This window comes from Plectropomus leopardus, chromosome 1, assembly GCF_008729295.1.
Source record: "Plectropomus leopardus isolate mb chromosome 1, YSFRI_Pleo_2.0, whole genome shotgun sequence".
Classification (NCBI taxonomy): domain Eukaryota; kingdom Metazoa; phylum Chordata; class Actinopteri; order Perciformes; family Serranidae; genus Plectropomus; species Plectropomus leopardus.
Window position 1 is genome coordinate 21,766,567 of NC_056463.1, and position 19,947 is coordinate 21,786,513.

At 37.5% G+C, this 19,947-nt stretch overlaps 1 protein-coding gene across 1 annotated transcript in view; it reads right to left on the minus strand.

The window, feature by feature from the left end:
* tspan15 (tetraspanin 15) overlaps positions 1 to 19,947 on the minus strand; it is a 38,703-nt gene that overhangs the window by 17,852 nt on the left and 904 nt on the right. Inside the window, exons 2-4 of the mRNA XM_042499711.1 lie at positions 8,487 to 8,672; positions 6,885 to 6,959; positions 4,140 to 4,235 (exon numbers count right to left, since the gene is read on the minus strand). Coding sequence (XP_042355645.1) covers positions 4,140 to 4,235; positions 6,885 to 6,959; positions 8,487 to 8,672 — 357 coding nt within the window. The remainder of the gene's footprint in view (positions 1 to 4,139; positions 4,236 to 6,884; positions 6,960 to 8,486; positions 8,673 to 19,947) is intronic.

A 19,947-nucleotide genomic window follows, 5' to 3' on the forward strand; every position in this document is an offset into this window, starting at 1 on the left:
TTTAAAATATCATCACCTTTTCAGCTGATCTGGTGAACAGTAGCATATGCACTTATCATATGTTTAGGGTCATGCTTATGTCCACCTGGTGATGCAAATATGACATTCACTCTTTTTCAGCTGTTTTTAGTCTCCACCAACTCCAGAGGGAAATTTTGATTCTAATGCAGCAAAAAACAAGGCTATGAGGGCGATAAGAGTGACCCAAAACAGCAAAATTGTGGGCTGAGCTGGACCTCTATAAAACTCAAGGGGAGCTGCAGATTCAGCTGATAATTCTCTGTAGATTCATCACTAAGACCCACTCACTCTTATCACATTGCTTCATACTGTCTTATGACACATTGTTATTAGAAAAAAAACAATTATAGCCACTTTACAGACTTAATGAAATAAAACTTTTCAAAGTTTTAATTCTGTGTCCCTGTCTCAGCTGATCATTTTTCTCTTGCTATCTAGTAAAATGAATATGTTTAATAAATCAGTAGCAGAGTATGTATATTAAAATCCCACTCTTTTGCCTTCCTGTCATATGGTTTTAAATGTGTGATGACTAATCCCACATTCAGGGGCTTTTACAAAGTTTATCAAATGAAATGAAATTCTGAAAAACAAGCTAGCTGCTCCGGTCATATAAAAACCACTTTATTGTCTGTAGATTGTAGTAGTGAACAGAGCAATATGGAGAGAGATAGGAGGAGATGTGTGTTTGGATATCAGGGGGCAAAACCATTGTTCTACAGTCTAAAACAATGTGACATAGGTCTAATTCATTCATCTCTCCCTTGTCCTCCTCCTAATCTAATATAACAGTGTATGTGGAGCCAACAGATCCACGCTCTTTAACCCGCACACTTTTTACTGGTCAAAATAAATGCAAAGTATTTGATTTAAATGTCTCTTGTGACTGTAAACCCCTCAAATATACTGTTTCACTGTGAAATACATCACAGAGACTTAAGACACTCTAACTTCTGTTTCACTGACACTTTAAGAGTCCAATGGTGAAAAACTCCGTGGGACTGCATCTGTGTAGTTTCATCAGATTTGACTGACATTAGCCTTTAGGAAAAAAAAGTCAACTACCCCACAACTGTCATCACATTTAAATGTTGCTAAATCCTGATTGGTGCACAGAAGTATGTGACATCCCCTTTTTCTAACTTATCCTCATTCTTCAAACCACTATGAAGAGAAAAAAACACAAATACATAAATCTGTGATGTGAAACAAGAACTGTTCTAACTTTGTGTGTTCATGGACGATCCGATTGCTCATTCATATACAGTGTTTCCCCTTGAATTTTTCAAAGAAAAAAACCCTTAACAGATGCAACGCCTGAGATGACATATTGGCCTGGTTGGCTTCAGTCAGATTGCACTGGTCATTTTGTCAGGTAAAAACATCTTCGCCATCTTACTCAAATGTCGCAATTTTTTCGACCTGGCCTGGGGTCTCGTTGGCCTGGTGTTACGCCAGGCCTGTAACATTGTCGGGGAAACACTACACGTATTAAGAAACTGATTAAAATGGTAGAACTGGACTGCCGTGGTGCACCGTACTTCAGTTAAATGTGCCTGTTTAGTCTGCCAGTCTAAAAGTGTTTGGAGGTTTAGACTTTTGGATTAAAGACATTCATTTAAAAGCTGACCATTTCCATTGTGAAGGGATTTGAACTGAGGGTGGTGTTTGCTAGACCTCTAAATGACTTTCCACACAACAACAGCCAAGCCACTACTTTTGGGCCTTCCAGGCTCCAAAATATCATTCAATCGAGACACAATCCTGCTCCCCTGCAACTGGTCATCCTGCACATTTATTAATAGCATGTGACATGTTCCCTCTAGACCGAGGGGTCGTTTATCTTTTTATTGTTGAATTTGTTGCAGGCTGCTCACTAAGAAAAAAGACTCATAAGTTAACATCTCAAAGGCTGACATGAAGAAAGTAACAGTGTGGTTCAGAGGGCCAGCTTTGTCCAGGGATGCCCCATCGATCCAGTGGTGAGTGAAAGGAGATTAATGGCTAAGCTTTCATTGTTAAAGGTAAACATTTTTCACCACACGCATTACACTTTGACTGCAGAAGGCAGCTCTTTTAGTGACAGGCTGCTTCACATGCAGTGTGTGAAGAAGAGATATTGTAGGTTCATCCTTCCTGCTGCTGTCAGACTTTAAAACCAGCACTTCTCCCAGTAGTCCACTCATACCAAAACTGACCATCATAATTCATGCACTATCAAGGTATACTAAACTGGAAATATCTCAGGCTGCTTGATTAAACTAATTATTGTGAAAACTGCAATATAGCCACGTGCAATATCCAACTTGTGGGAGCTGCAATTTTTTTTGATTGTATTTTATTCCATCTTATCTTATCTTATCTTAACTGCCTCTGACTGGCAACTTTGCCATGTTCCCCAAGCTCTCTTAGCTTTTAAGGTCTAATAAATAAACAACATCAACTCAAAAAATGTCAAGAAAGGTAATGTTTTTACACCACTGTCTTTACTAAACGGAGAAATAGTAAATAATAAGTTGTCTAAAATTGTGGCTGACCCCTCTCACCCCGGACACAGACTTTTTGAGACCCTTCCCTCTGGCAAGAGGCTGCGGTCCGTCAGGACCAAAACCTCAAGACTCAAGAACAGCTTCTTTCTCCTTGCTGTCACCATCATAAACAATAATCCGGCCCTTTCCCCTCCCCCACCGCCCACATGACACAGGCTCTAATCCGGCCCTAGAGTCTGAAAACATTGCATTAATGTTAAACTAAATCAGTTTTTATGCGTCACATTACTGCACACTGGACTTCTGTACTATGCTCACTTTAGGCCAACTTAATTTTTTAAACTTAAGATATTTGCACTGCAACTCTACTTCTGAAAATTGTACAGTCCCTCCATTGCACCTTTTGTACAGTATGTACAAAAGGTGCAATGGAGGGACTGTACAATTGTTTTGTATTTTATCATTTTATTTTGTATTTTATCATTTTATATATTTAAACTGCTTCTATATTTTTTATCTTATGTTCTATTCTATTTAAATTCACTATTTTATTCTTCCTTTATGTTAATTGTTTCACCAAAATAGTTATAGTTAGCTGCCTTGTTAGTTAGTCCACATTGTCTCTCCCTGCCGTTGCTGGCCGGCTGTTTACAGAACTGTAACATTATCCCCACCACTGTCAGTCGCTATCTTTCTCAACCTGTTGCAAGACCTCTGGTGGTGCAGGATGTGCACTACATACAATACATCCTCAAAACAGAATCTTTTTAGGAATTTAATAGAAAGAGGAGCATCCTGAAGTCATACTGGGAAGGAATTTATACACAGATAAATGGCCATTTGAACACTGATTTACCAAGGACGCATTATCTTAGATTATTGGAGAAATCACTAATGGAGCAATGGATAAGAGAAAGGATTTATGAACTTCTTTGAATTCTTGTTTTAGATTATCAAAGTGATACGTGATACTGATATAATTGTGAGTTGTCCCAAAACAGATATCTGTTTCTTTTAATGTATTTTTATTTTATTGAATTAATTAATATTTTGGAGACTCATCTCTATTAGGATGAATAATAGATCCATGGGATGAACACATTGCCATGATTTATAGTATGTGTTTTTCATGTTTTTTCAGCTTCTGTATTTTGACAGCATTTAAATTATATCAGGATTTTTCTTCTTTTTTTCCTTTACTGTAATGTGTTATGTGTACACACGGGTTTACAAGTTTTTTTTTCATACCCTCATGTTTCTAAATATCCTAGTTTACTGTAATACCGCCAAAGCCTAGTGTGAGCCTGACAATGCATCCCCATGTGCTTGATAAATTTTGATAATGAAATCTTCAGCATCAGGCTGTGTGTAGCAGCATGATGTACTCTGAAAGCAGGTGCAGTGTGAAAGCTCTGCACAGTTCTGAGTATTTTGGACACAACTTGCTGTGATCATCCAAGATCACTTCATATCCTGACTTGAGCCTCATGATGCCAATCAAGTTTGTTGCGTTTATAATTGCACTGCATTATAAAATATTACAAAAGCTCATTGGAGTTTCAGTCCTGTCATCTGTTTAACAGGAATGTTGTATGAGAGAAAATGAGGAGTCACATAACCTCACTGTACCTTCTTCTGTACAAAGTCCATGATGTTTTTGAAGTCTAGGTCATCATAGTAGTTCACGATGCCTCTTCGGATGTTCTTGTTCAGTAACTCCACCGTCTGTAAGAGGGAGAAAAAAAGAATACAAACGGGAAACAGATTGTGAGTGTTAATGTGATAAAGGACGTCATGTTAGCACGTTTGTTTTGTTTCTATGACACAGCTGATCTACAATCAATGTGTCAGACAGGCCGCTCTGCAGAGGAAATGCTCTGATTAGTCAAGGTGACTGATCCACTGAACTGTAATATTAAAATGTGGCAGTTGGACAGCTCACATCTGTCAGTCACAATCTGGTGCAGCGGGGTCACATTAGTTAATGCATTAATCTATCCAGAGACCAAGAATAAATACTTGCCACTTGAAACTCCACTAAGGACATTCATGGAGAGCTTTTCACTTAGAGAACTAATCGTTTAGTCCATTAATGGTACCTCACTTCTCTCTTTGTTTGAGATATGCTATCTATAGTTCATTCTAGAGGACAGCAACAAAGCCTTTGGCATTTTACCCCATTCAGGCTGTTGATGCTCGTCATTTCTCTTCTTTCTACCACAGACAATAAAGACTGAGACCGGTTCCCTCATGAGTCATAGAAATTAAAGGGACTGAGCCTTTTAGATTATTTCTTTCCTTCTCACTTCCCTCATAGTCAATCTGTGGGGCAAAGACTGCTATGTGCTATATGGACTTGGAGTTTGCTCACAGAGGCGTCTCTCTTTTGAGAGAGAAGACAGTGGACCATTATTAAAGAACTCACGATAAGCTCACATGGCATTATTCTTTAATGCAGCCATTTTTCCAAAAATCTACTAATACTGGTAAGAAAATGATCTTACTAAATGTTATTATATTAAAATGCAAAGCCATATCTTTTTAGTCTCAATGTGGGCTAAATGAGTCACCAGTAAAATAACAGTAGGACTTATTAGAAGCTTGTTTTTTATTATATTTTAAATGACACTGTCATTAACACACTGAAATGTACAATCATTAAGCTAATGATTGACATATCCTTTTTTACAAACAGGCATAAACATCATGTTGTTAAAAAAGTTGTTTACAGCCGGCCATAATTACATTTAATGTCATGTCATGTAAATTAGATGATTGAAAGCAATAAAAGGGGAGAAGAGACTGACTGATCATCAAGCATTTCCCCACAGAGCCACATTAAAATATTCACGAATGAGAGATTCTTTTATCAAGAATACTGATGTATTGAATATCTCATCAGAGGACTTTCATAATCATTCATGGATTGTGGTCACATGACCACATTAGCACTTCACGCATCTTCATGCAAATGAGATGGAGATAAAAAAAACATTAAAGAAGACAAACTGCCATATTTTTTGTATGTTCACTACTTCTACAAATGCCAAAGACAAAACAAGAAAAAAAACAGTTACGTCACGTCAGTTAAGTCACGTACTGTAAAAGCTAGAACTGGTATGACAGTTGGTGAATTTTGGTCACAAAATGACAGTAAGTTGGAGTCTATGACACTGATATTTGCTTAGCATTAAAAGCTAAAATACTTTGGGAAAAAATGTATTTCATTAAATTTTCATGACTCACCTGGTAGACACTAACAAGCTGAATTTCTGGCACTGGTGAAAGAGGTTTTCCATCAGGCTCAGCGCAGTGAAATGTGTTTAAATTGGTGACCTGTTGAAGGTTCACCCAAACTGCAAAAAGCTTCTATCAGCCACAGCTGTTCATCTAAACACACGGCTTCTTCTTTACACACCTCCTTTACAAAAGGAAATAATGCCAATGTTCCTGTTTGGTTTACATTTAAAGTAGTTTTTTTTTACCCACAAAGCATTGCTTATGATCCTGTTTTGGAGGATGCTGCTAATATAGTCACCACTGCAGAAAAAAAGCGATCATGCTGTGTCATTATGTGCAGGGACTTTTGGATTTTTTTATATTGGATTTTACTGCAGGGAAGGAAAGGAGATCAAAAACTGAAGACAGAGGTAGTGAATACGACAACAGAAGGAACGAGAGAGGATGTGAGACAAGGACTAAGAGAGAGATATTCAACATGAGAACGACAAAGAGAAGGAAAGAAAGATGCCAGGACACAAAGATGGGTTGTGGAAGCAGAACACTGATCCTATCTACTACCTGAACAGACCAACTGTTGTTACATTGTCCCTGTGCATTTCCTGACTGGAAATATGAGAAAATAAGGTTTGAATGTGATGTCACTGAAGTCCCCTTTTAATATCAACTTACCATCTTGCATGGTTTACTTCATTATTTGTTTAAAAATGGTGACTGTCCGTTTTGAAAAATTAGAATCATATGACATTTCTTTACTTTAATTGACCCTATCCTTATATATCATGCTATACTTTTTTCTTTAAGTGTAACATAATCTAAATGGTTTATTTAACACTATCCTGTGTAGTTAGAAGAGACATGCAGTGTTTGGTGGATGTTAGTCATGTTGAGTCATACTGAGACCAACCAAAAACCAAATGAAACAATATCACTCAGCTTTATTTTTCTTGGTTCATTTCCTCGTGATGATAAACAGCAACGTCAACATCAGTTTACTGCTGCTGAATCAATCTTTGGTTGTTCTCTCACTACAGGAGGTAAACTTCACTCCACAATGCTAACAACAGAAAAAACGGCCCACCTGTTGCGTTTTTCTAACTGCCACGTTATTGATCAACGCCTCAGAGAGCTCACCTGGTTACGAAACACTAGCGCCAATATTCCTCCCAGCAGCTCCAGGATCAGACACACAGTCAGGGTGTACATGAACTGTTACCAAACAGAAAACAGAGAAGAAGATTCAATTAACACAGTATACACTTCAACTGTTAGTACTTATCTGTATATAATAATGCTTTTTGTTTTTCTGAAAGTTATCCATAAACTTTGACACAAATAATTCAGAGTGGTCACCACTGCTTTAAAGCTGCATCTCAAGGATACTCAACTTGCTTTGTTTGTAGGCCACTTTTGCAAAATGACAGGAGGCCAGGGGCCAGTCGCAGCAGCCCCATACATATTACTAGGATTTAAGGATGTTTCGAGGATTTTCTGACCTTTTAGGATTTTAGGACATTTCTAGGATTTCGGACATTTAGGACATTTCATAGATTTAAGGACATTCTGATGCTGATGCTGATTTATGACCTCTGGCACCTTATGTATTCCAGAAGTAGAAAAATGATTCCCAGTGTGAATCACTTTACTTTTATTATGTATTAAAAAATGGTTGGAGGGCCACTCGGCACCCTATTGAGGGCAAGATTTGGCCAGCGGGCTGTAAGTTGAGAATCACTGCCATATCTCGTCACAGTTATTTGTGTGCATATTCTTCCATCGCAACAACTAAGGCAACAAGGTCTGCACTTCACTTCTCTAAATCCCAATTATTCTATACTTTATGTATATATAAGATTACTTGTGTTGCAAGCAATACACATTTTCAAACATTCCTACATTCCTCGTCCTGGGATGTGCTTCGTTTTGAGGCCATAAGAGTTCAAATTTGCAGAAAAGTTGCAGTAATTGGAAAAAAAAATGCAAGGTCATGCAAAATTAACAGGGATTGGTTGAATTTGTGTTAAATGTTGCAATCACAACATCACAGCATCACCTGGAAGGTCTGATTTAAAAAATGGTAAAAACTATTTTACACCTGTACAAATTCTGGAGACAAATTCATATCATGGGGCATAACTTTACCCATGAACCACCTACTGTTTTAACACCAACCTTTATTTAAAAGCCACAGATTAAATACAACCTGTCTCCCTTAAAAAATGTTATAGATCAGCTCATCATTTTGTTAGGTACTGCCATTGTCTACATAGACAACTAGAAATTAACTAACTCATTTAGTATATTTTTGTTTAACAGTGAAATAATTGATACGAATAGGTTCTTCATCTCCACATTATCTGCCTTTTCCCACCTAACAACACTTCCACACCTTGCTTATAGTGAACCATCATCTGATGAACCAGGTGTTTATACAAATTCATTCAAAAAACACACAATTTGGTATGATCAAGTACTGTTATACTGCAACTTTATCTTTTTCATAGGTTTTTAAATTAATTTATGGGTACAAATAGAGGTAAATATAACCACAATGGTTCATAACTATTGCTGCCATGTAAATAAAACAAACATAGTGAAATCATGCACTGTTCTTAAACTGTGTCACTAAAAACAAACAGTGAATAAAAAGAGCATTTACAGACACATCCTAAGAATCCCAGTAGCCACTTTGTTGTTTAATAAGATAAATTAATGTGCTCTCAGCACATCACTCACCACTTTCAGTAGGAGTATATTATCTCTCAGTGAACCCAAGACTCCAATAAGTGAAACAATAAACATGATGATTCCCAGAAGGATCAGGATTATCGCCGGGGCAAGAAACACTCCCTCCAGCGTCTTATAGCGTTGTCTCTCCACCTCAGCGTAGATGCCAATTGCCAGGATAAAGCCGCCAATCAACTGGAGACACAATAAGCAGTTAGGGCAGGTTAGTCATCAGCTTTAACATGATGGAAAACAAGCAGGTGCATGAATTTCAATAATATCATCATTTTTAAATGTGGCTAAAAGAGGAAAATTGTCAGCCATCAAAGTCAAATCTTAATGATTTCTTTATTTACATGTTGCTTTCAAAGACACTACACAGCTGGAGAAATTATAAACAACTATACTGTAGGTAAAAGATGTAGTGGCAGAGGAAAGTCATGGGGTCATCAGGTTTACAGTATATCAAGTGTAAAAATCACGTGTTTGCTGGTTAATTAAATCTGAATCATTTTAAAATCCTTCAGATAAGCTGTTAGATTTTGGCATTTAAACAATTAAACAGTTATAAATTATTATAATGAGAAGAATTAGAACTAGAAGATTAACTAAACCTCAAGTTATGCTGATTGTCTTAAAGCAAACATTTGGGTGTTTATTTTTAGATTTCTGTTCTGAAGTTTTATGCAAAATGTTTATATTGATTTAGGTAAAGCCTCATTTGCATACTTAAACTTGAAAATGAAAGAAAACGTATAATTAGAAGAATATCCTAATGTCAGTAATAAACTGGGGAAGTCTCATAAAAAGAATAAATACAAAAAAAACTTAAAATTTTACTTGATTCACCTGGGGTGTCTTTCCTTAAAAAATGTTGCCAAATATCTCCAGCTCAAGTCTGCTCGTAAAAAAGAAAAATGCTGTCTAAATACAGATCTCAACTGCACACGGACTTTGGTCAGTCCTGTCAGTGGGAGCAAATACAATGACAGTATTTTTATGTTGCTCATGTCCAAGCAGAGTAAGGGCTGAGGATGCAGGGTGGAATCACTAAATCCACATTTGGTTATACTCCAGACTTCCCTGTAGGCAGAGTTAAGTTGTTGTTGGCTAATGTGTGCACTGTTGTTAGATCATACTGTGCTTACAGTCATCATAGGCTGGTTAGATGCAGATTTGAAGATGGTTAAATTTGAAATTGACAGCTCTTTGAGGATGTAAGCAGATGACCAGCCTCCTCCATGGGGAGAGAAATTTAACCAATTACAAAATAGAAATTAATCTTCCAAAGACTGGGCTACCCAATCCTTACTGAAAGGTGTTGGACTGAAGGTTAAAATTAGATTCATTTTATGACTACATAAGAGAGGGTAATATTCTGTAAGATGACACTAACCAATTGGACATTGGTGGAAATTAATCTGCCAAAGACTAGATATGATGGGTGTGGAATGAGGGTGAAAATTAGATTGATTTTATGGTAATACTTTATGACAAAAGGTAATACGCTGTAAGATAATACTAACCAATTGGATGTGGCCATTATTCTGCTAAAGACATGGCTGCCCCCTCAATTACTAGAGATTTTGAATTCAAAGTTAATCCTTATCTAGGTTTATCCAATTAGTTTAATGGTTTAAAAAAGAAAAAGAAATATTTCCATAAATAAACATATTGTTCAGTTATTCACCACAGTGGTCTCTGCGTTCTACCAAGTAATTTGCTATTTCCAAGTTTATAAATAGGTTCTCGTTCATTTCAAAGATACCAAATCACTGTTTTTGATGACCAAACATTTTGCACACGCCAGTGATCAGATGTCTTAATTTTAGGGGCCGATCACACTGAGACGCATTGCGCCGCAATGACAAGCGCATCTGGAAAAACAGCTGGGAGTGCCTGTGGAGCGGAGCTGCGTGTGCATACTTTGTGCGTGTGGCCAAAAATGACATTGACAAGCAGTGTGACTGTGCACCATGAGCTGAAAAGCTGAAAATATTTAACTTTTATGCGCGCCCAGAAACTGCCAGACAAATGCTTCGCGGGTGTATATACTTTGACTTTTGTGCTAATTAGCAAATGTTACCACTTAACTAAGATGGTGAACATGGTAAACATTACACCTGCTTAGTATTGTCATTGTGAGCATGTTAGCATTCTGACTTTACTTCAAAGTACTGCTGTACACAAGTACTGCCAAATCTGGCCTGTGATAGCAAGCTAGGTGGCTTGCCAACCATTTTCTAAATCACCATGAAATTACATTTATTTACACCAGGAATTTTTTTTCTGGACTTTGAATATAAATTAGGTGCCAGAGAGCAGCCATAACGGATGGCAACACAGGGATGCTTCACACACAACTTCAACCCACAGCACAGAAGATCGTAACAGTCACACTGGCTTCAAGATTAGTGTCACCAGTTCAGTTTCTGAACTCATGTCTTCCCTTCTGTTCCTGAGTAATGACATTAAGTAATGGCCAGAAAAGTGTTTCTGCAGAATATTATAATGTCACAGTGAAGTTGACCTTTGGCCTTTTGGATATAAAATGTCATCACTTCATTATCTTAAACTACTAGACAAATTTTGTCATAATTAACATATGAATTCTGGAGTTATGGCCGAAACCACGTTTTGTGAGGTCAGAGTGACCTTTGACCACCAAAATCTAATCAGTTCATCTTTGCATCCAAATGGACATTTGAGACAAATCTGAAAAAAATCCTCAAGGCATTCCTGAGATATTGTGTTCACAAGAATGGGATGTATGTACAGACAACCCTATAACACAATGCCTGCTAATGGATGCAAATTACAGGCTCTCTCTCCAACAGGTCAGCCACAATTGACTGAACATTGAAGAATATGGTGTCACTGTCTGTGTGTGTGTGTGTGTGTGTGTGTGTGTGTGTGCGCGCGCGTGCGCTAAAATAAATCCAGTGTTTATATACAGGCGGTATTAGTGATCATGCACAGGACAGGAGAAATGCCGTGGATGTATAAAGAGAAAGGTGTCCCTTACGAATCGCTGACGCCACTTATGGTCTTCAGTTATAGGATGTTGGTTAGATTTAAAAGTCTCAGCTGTATGGTAAGAGGTTCAGTTTGAGCCTGCAGTAACAAAAGTGAAAAAAACCTTTACTAACTAGAGAATGTGTCACATCAAGGCTCATTTACGTGGAAATTAAAATTGCTCTTTAGAGCCTTCCTCAAAAGGCCAGTTTAATGAGATTATGATCAACCCTTTCACTTAAGGACCAGCATCTGGCAAATGTAGTAATTGTTTCACACTGACCTTGTTAACAGAGACAAGAGTTTAGACAGACTTGAGCTCACGGCATGAAAGAGAAACTACTGACTGAGACAGAAGCTTAATTCTGCAGTCAAAGTAAAAAAGTCATCTGTAAATTATCCAGCCCAGAATTTTGCTTCATCCTTTTCCCATCTTTAGTGTCACATTAACATACATCAAAGCTGCTTCTGTAATTGGCATTAAATTAGCATCTGGAAGCAGCTAATTATGCAAACAGGGACAGCAACTGCCTGCCTAGGGCATTATGAGAGTAACCACAAGCTTAAAAAAGGTCAGCTGACCAAAATTAAAAAGAAAGCAAAACTTATTTTTCACTTCCCCCTTCCATTATATAGCCACACAGATAGTTTGGGATGAGTCTTAAGTATCTGTCCATGATATGTTTTCTGCCACCCAAAACAACAGAGTGAATAATAAGATATAAATAAAACATTCATCAGCAGCACAGCAGTTAACAGTGACAGCCTGCTGAAATTGTTGGTGAGGCAAATTATCAACAGGAGGCCTTGCACACATACACTCAAGTCTCATGACAGTTTGCTTCGCCGTGCACAGATGAAGATGACTGTGTTTCTTAGTCTTGATTTTTAAGGAATATTTCACTGCTGGAAGATGGTTTTGATGCAAATACTTCTGAAATTGGTGCTAAATGACCAGAGAAAACTGCAGCATTTGCTATTGCTCAAGAGGTAAAAAACCTTCAACTACCACCAAGAACTGCACTGTACTAGACCAGTAAACACTACCACACGCTGGTGGGTGATATGATGCATGCTTGGCTGATGAAAACAATAAGATAAAATATGTTTCTCAAAACACTTAAGGCAAAGAAATAGGCCATGCAGTAACAGAGCCCTGCTTTATATTTGATTAGCGCTGCTTAGTTCTACTGTTAGATTAGAGTTTGAGAGAGAGAGAGAGAGAGAGAAAGGGGTGGTTTTCTCTCTCTTGATCCGCTTATATACTCTTGGTATCCGTGGAATGCGGAAATGCAGAAATACAATCTGTAGTTTGTGCAGGTAAGCAGGGAGATATGGGCTCTGGTTCCACAAAGGATAGTTTACCAAAGTTAATCTACTACTGCACGCTACCCAAATTGTTATGAAACAAAACTGGTTGAAAACCTTTACATCCCTTTAAAGGACGTACTTGGGTAAATCCAGAAAAAAGAAAAAATTCTGATGAAGCAGCTTTTTCTTCTCCCTGTTATTGCATGCTGTAAATTGAATAAGAAAATGAATCCACTGAATACACAACAACAATGTTTAATGATCAAGTATGTCAATACAGTAAGCTCCAGGCAAATCTAAAATTAAGAAGGCAACTTACACAGATTCAATTACAGCCAAATGGCAAATTCTGCTAACTTGCAACACCTGCCTTTTGTGTACAAGCAAACATCAAGACATTTACCCCACAATACAGCACTAACACACACACACACACACACACACACACACACACACAAAGAGAGAAACTCCCTTTCTGTAAATGAAAACTGGTTTCTTTCAGCTTGGGTTTCATTTTTATTATGAACATTGTAAAACTGATGGTAGCTTGTAAACAAGTCGACAGTTTTGTTGGCGTTTGATTATGTAAATCTCTTTATTTAAAGGTAAAACTAAAGGCAACTACAATGAGGCTTTTGACAAGACTAACCGGCTTTAATGTTTATGTCCCAAAAACAACACTTACATGTTGATGTTGAGTAGGTGTAATGTTTACCATGTACACCATCTCAGTTTAACATGTCGGTACACTGATATTTGCTAATTAGCACTAACACATGGAGCTTAATGTAAAAATACAGTCAAATCGTCTGCACACCAATAGTAGCATTGGTTATTGCGCCACCCCAGCACTCACTCAACGGAAAACAACTAAGCGGCAAATTCAACCTTTTTAATCTGGTCTCAATTTTCCCCAACGCAAAGATGACTTCCAAGAAAACACACATACACACAGCTTAGTGGCAGACACTTTGATCACAGCATGTTGTGACTGTTAGCACCTCATTCTTTGATAGGTTTGTTGCTAATTATGGTCTGCATCCACCCCACAATCTATCTTCAGACTTTCCAAACTGAGAGGCACAAGAGGACGAGAGGAGGAAGGAACAAGGGAAAGGAAAGGAGTGTTTATGCATTCATAGTCATCTGTGAGTCCTGGAGGTCCAACCACTGTTTATAATCTCCCATCATGTCTTTTCCTTACATGTCCCTGCTTGCTGTCTGTTATGGTATCTTGCTGCTGGCTTGTCGCACAGCTACCCTGAACTGACATTAATTCAGCCAGGAGGAGAGGGAGGCACTTAGAGACATAAACACAGCAACTCTTAATTTCTCTGTGAAGATGATCACTCATGATCATCTTCACAGAGAGTCCTGTTGTGTCAACAAATCTGAACTAAAATAACAGAGATATTATAATAACAGGCCATTCTCTGTTTATCAGCATGCACTTAGCTGCAGATGGCTTGGTGACAATATCAGAGCATTAGGCCAAGGTTAAGTTGTATTAAAAAACCTCTTACATGCTGCTAAAACAATTTTACAGAGCTGTCAGTGTGCTTGGGGGCATTCATTGCAGTACTGAAACTCAGATGAGGCTCTGAAACCAACAGGGTTACAAGCTGAAGACATGAGACGAAAACACACTCATACAAGGACTCACTGTTTAAGGATTGAAGCTTTTTCCTCTATCAGTGGTAAACTAGAATAACTGTAAATAATTCAAAACAATTTATAACATAATCAAGCAAATATGCACTGAAGTAATGGACTGGAAACATACATGTGTCTCATGGTTTTGGGAAAGTCTTAATTTGTATTTTTTTTCCTATCATATTACATCTCTTAATTCAGTTGGCCTGCCACTGGCCTGTCTGAGACAATGAAACTTCTGCTACTGACATCATACAGCCCATTTGAGTCTAATTATACCTTGCATTTTCATCAGACTTTAGTGGACTGCGGTTACAGATAATTTAGTTTGTCAACGAATAAATGAAATGAATGAATACAGACTCTTTAATTAGATTCTCTACAGCACTTCAGTCTTGTTTCAAGTCTACTCATCCAATTAATAAATATGTTCATCAAACATCGAAGGACACATAACACTGGTGTGAGTTTACACTGAAAATAACAGAGGAAGTTATACTGATGCATATTGTAGTAGGGCTGCAGAATTAGTCAAAATACTATTGAAACTGCAGTGTGGCAAAGTGCAATATCCAAATTACAGGAGCTACAGTTTTTGGATTAAGGTAAAATGAGCCTTACCATTATACAAATGTATCACAACATAGTAATATAAATGAAGCATTGTGTTGCTACAGAAATGCCACTGCCTAGTTATATTCCAGACATAAGAATATGCTTGTGCGGTACAGAGCCCAGCCAAAATCATGATTTTTTTATCACCTACATATGTATTTTTTTTAACAAAAATAAAATCCAAAAAATACCATTCTCACTAAAAATCGGTCAACCTTGTTCACATAAAGTTCACACGAGGTAAACAGGGACATGTGTACTTGATGGATAAACTAAAAGTTGCTGAAATGGAGATGACTGAATTTGAAATGATCCCCTCACACAACAATGGTTATTGTTCTGTCAGTACGGCACAAAGTCCCAAATTACAGTGCAATTACAACGGCTGAGTGGTCATAAGTCAAAGACCAGAGTGAAACAGGGAAGTCCCGACTGGTGCATGCATGTGTTGCAACGTGCCAGTGTGAGCCACTGTTAACAGCTCTGCTCTGCTTACCAAATGCACTGTTTGCATAATCAAGTTTTTCAATAACCAAATCGCATATTAAATTGCGAGCATTTTGCACTTATCATTATGAAAATTGCACGTTATCGTACAAAACATGTCAACTCGGTAAATAAACGTTCAAAAATAACATTTATTGAAAGCAATATTTTTTCAGAAAAAAAAATATTTAGGAAAAGTAATATAATTTAAGTTGAATGAACATAATTGGATTAAATAATAACTCATTTTAATAATAAGTTCAACAAATTAGTTTAACTAACCACCATTTATGTTACTGACTAGAGACGCTAGACGCTAGACGCCTACCTTTACAGCTCTCATGCCAGACAAATGTTCTATTGAGGATATTTTTATTGACTGGAATTCACTAAAGTTGTAAAAATCAATAAATAACTGATTTCAATACCAATCAAAAATAACTGTGATAATTATTTTTGCCAATCATGATGCACATCCCAATTATGTCAATGCACACATGGGCATTGCAAAATCTCAGAGTAACTTTCAAATAAAGTAAAACATGACCTTTGAACATGAATTATCATTTTACAGTTTCTTTATCATGCTTTGTTTTGCTTTTGGTTTTAGTCTGTCTAACACTCATGATCATCCTGTATGTAACTGGGTAAGGTAAAGTCATTGTCCTCTTATGACTTCATTTATTTTCCACAGTAAGCAGGAAATAACTCCTGTACATTGTTTATCCAACAAATGCTTTTTCCCTTGCAGTTTGCAGCCTCAGCAACTGATTTCCAGCACACAAGCATCCTGTTCTGTGGGATGCTAGTCTGAACTAGTGTGGGAACTAGTGTGAAGAACAGGTCATTAAAAGACAGCAAAAATTTACTCTGAAAACAAGACAACGGCCAAAAATACACTTAGTTTCTTTTTTTGTAATGAGATGTCTTTGGGAAAGTAAAGGTCTAACTCACTACTTGACCAATGCTGCCAATAAAACTGCCTACTGTAACAACATTTGTAACTAATTACAAGAAATGTAGGAAAAACACGCAGTCGATTAGAAATGCTTTAATTTAAATGCCTCAAGCACACCAGTTCTGAGGCATTATTGAAGAAAACCGTTGATGCTGATATCAATAAAAGCAGCACCCCAATATGACCCAAACTGCTCTTTTTTATTGACTGTATTGTGCCAGCATGCGGTAAGATTACCTCTTTATCATGACTGAATCAACATGCTGTAGGAGCAAAGCGAATATAACTGATTAATCTGTCTCGCCTCTCTTATCAAGGCTGCATTCATTCTCCATAAGAAACCCATCACAGACTCCCTGCGCCTCGCCACACCTCCCTCTCCCGCTCTCTATCTCCATGAATACACAACTAGTGATTTTCTTTGTATGGCAAGTGTTGTGTCAATCAGCCATCTGTCTGTACCAACATACAATTTGTCATGTTTTCCATGAGAATGAACAGCTGCAGGGTCTGGCTATGTTGCATAAAAAACTGGTATTATATAAGCTATCAGCATATGCTGTTTGAGATAGATGTCTCAAGATATTGTTGAAGAAGTGCCATCACTAGAAATTAAAAGGCTTAAAGTTGTTGCATTTGACAAAACAAAACATACTGACCCGGATTTTGAACATCTTCAAGCACTACATCACTTTAATTGGACAAAGAGCTTGACAATTATCCCCTGGAGCTTACAATGTGCAACTGTCAGGCTGCCAAGTGACTCCATTACCAATCAAATTATACTCACAAAAAAGTATTGACGTATCAGAAGTTGCCCCTACTGCTGAGATGATATTTGTTTTTAGTTGAGCTATCAATTGCTGACTAATGAGGTCTAGGTTGAACAAACAATGAAACATTTTACTGCTCTACTTGGAAACACCTGTAATAATTAATTTCTTTTTGTTTTTTTTGGCCACTTGGAGTCAGCAAAAACAAGTTGTGAGAACATCAACTAGCGCTGGCCCTTGAAAGTTGGAGATTCAAATCATCAGATGGAGGCCGTCAGTCGACTGAGAGTGCTTCAAGTCGAGCAGTCATTTAATTTTTTTTTTTTTTTTTTTGCTAGTCAGTGTGCAGTGCGTTTCGGTCTTCAGATACTGCTGTGGAGTGAATGCTCTTGACTTCAAGAGACTTTGGAGCAGAGAGCTGTGGACATCCAGACAGCAGCATGGAGGAGGAGAGAGGAGAGACCTTCTCAGCAGAAGCAATTAATTTACAGCTCACAGCAACTTAACATGAAAGTCTCTGGCTTTTGTTTGAATCATTGTCGGCAAAAAATATTGTCCATTTATTACCTGTCATTAGTGGAGTTACCTTGTTTGTTTGAAACTTTGTATGGAAAACATAAGAAATCGTCCAATGATCATATTGAACATTCAAAATAAATTTGAATGGCATAATTCTGATTCGGGTATAGTCCTAACATAAACATATCTTAGTTGGTATGGCAAAAGTTGCATATTTACTATTTCAGAAGTTACAGAGCAACATTATCGTCCATTTGGAGTTATGTTTATGTCCAGCTGATGAATACAATTAGGGTTTTTCACCTTCACCAGCTCATATTGGAGCAGTGTGTCGGTATATAGAAGCATCTAGAGGTCACGACTGAAGATGGCAACCAGCTGAAACTTTCCCCATGTACCAAGCGTGAACTTCCAGTTAGGATTCCAAGGTTTTCCATGCATTTATTTGTGGTGGCCTGCCAGGATTAAAACATATGCTGCCACAAACAGCTTTTCTATTTTTGGAGCTAGTCTGTTCATCAGTAGTACTGTTGTAATATATACCATTAAGTTATTCATTGCATCACACTCTCGGATCGCAGCATGTGCTTTGGTCACAGATGGAGCAGCAGAACATCAGGCGCACTGAAAGTGAAACTTAACTGTTTATTCTATCTAGAGCCATCGTTTGGTCTGTCCATTGTGGGCTTCTGTAGAAACATGATGGAACAACATGGCAGACTCCATGGATAATGACCTGCCTCCAACATAGATCAACGGCTCAATATAAGATAAGGAAAACAATAATTCCTATTTTCAGGTGATTACAAACAAAAAAAACAACATATTTATTATACTATATTCCACTTCTGCTAATAAATACCCCCCAAATCCAACACTAGCTTTTTACCTGATAACAGCTGCCTGTTGTGGCTGAAAGTGACACAATGACAGCTGTGAACAATAAGCTGAACTCTACAAAGCTATATAAAGCCAGAGGTGAGCTGCAGGTTAAGGTGATAATTGTTGAGGTTCATCATTATCAGCAATACCTTTCACATAATTGTTTTCTTGTCATCAGACACAACTAAATTTGAATGAATTAAATGATAAAAGAAAATACAGCCTCTTACTAATGCTGTAAATTTTTAGGAATTTGATTTTATGCACGTTTGCAAATTTTATCAGACATTGAGACAACACTGCTATATTATCTACTTGTGTTTTTTGGGGCTTTTGATAATTGAAGTGAACCTATTGGCATCTGTTGTCCTTCTGAAGAATCCAGACATGCAGAGGTTACAGGAACCCAAAAAACACCACATAGAGCAGCAGATCCTTTCACTCTTTGGTAATCTTATTGTGTACAGTTCAATTTAATCAACTCCTTTTATTGATGTTTTTCTGACTGTTATGCAATGCAACACAATGACGTAAAACTCATGCATCTATGCTGCCTGAAACTTGCAACAATGAGTCACAGTGGAGAGGATGAAATGGTCCAAAGCAAGACTTCATTTCATGAAGGAAGATGACAACAGGGCTGCTTGTAATGTTTGTGAAATTATAATTTCAAGGGATGGAAACATCAGCAATATGCTGAAACATCTTTCTACAAAACATGGGTTTAAATTCCAGGAATTTGACACACACATTAGGGCCACCGCTTTCATACTGGGCAGCACATCCATTACTGAGGATAAATATCCTCTGTTTTTATAACATTAGTACGACAGAAATCTGAACACCTGATCCACATGCATGTCTTTTTTCTACTCTGTTTCTACACTGTGTTGAGAAAGTAAAACAGTTACGTTGATGCTAAAAACCAGTGTGTGCCTTCTTATTTTTCCACACAGAAAATCGATAAGCATGCATACCATACAGCCATCTTGTCAGGGTCAGGACGTGTGGACAGTTAAATTATTCCACAACCAGAAACCATGGATTATCAGAACCATCTGGAAACATGGACAATTATGAAGCAGCAGTAATCAATTTAAGCAGAAGCAAGAGGAACTAAACTACAGTAGGAGCTGATGAGATCTCATTTCAGTTGACTCCTACCTTGCATTATTTCCATATGACAATTAAATGACTGATTAATTAAATGATAAAGAATCAGACTGGTAAGCACAATTGATAATGGTATCAATAAATT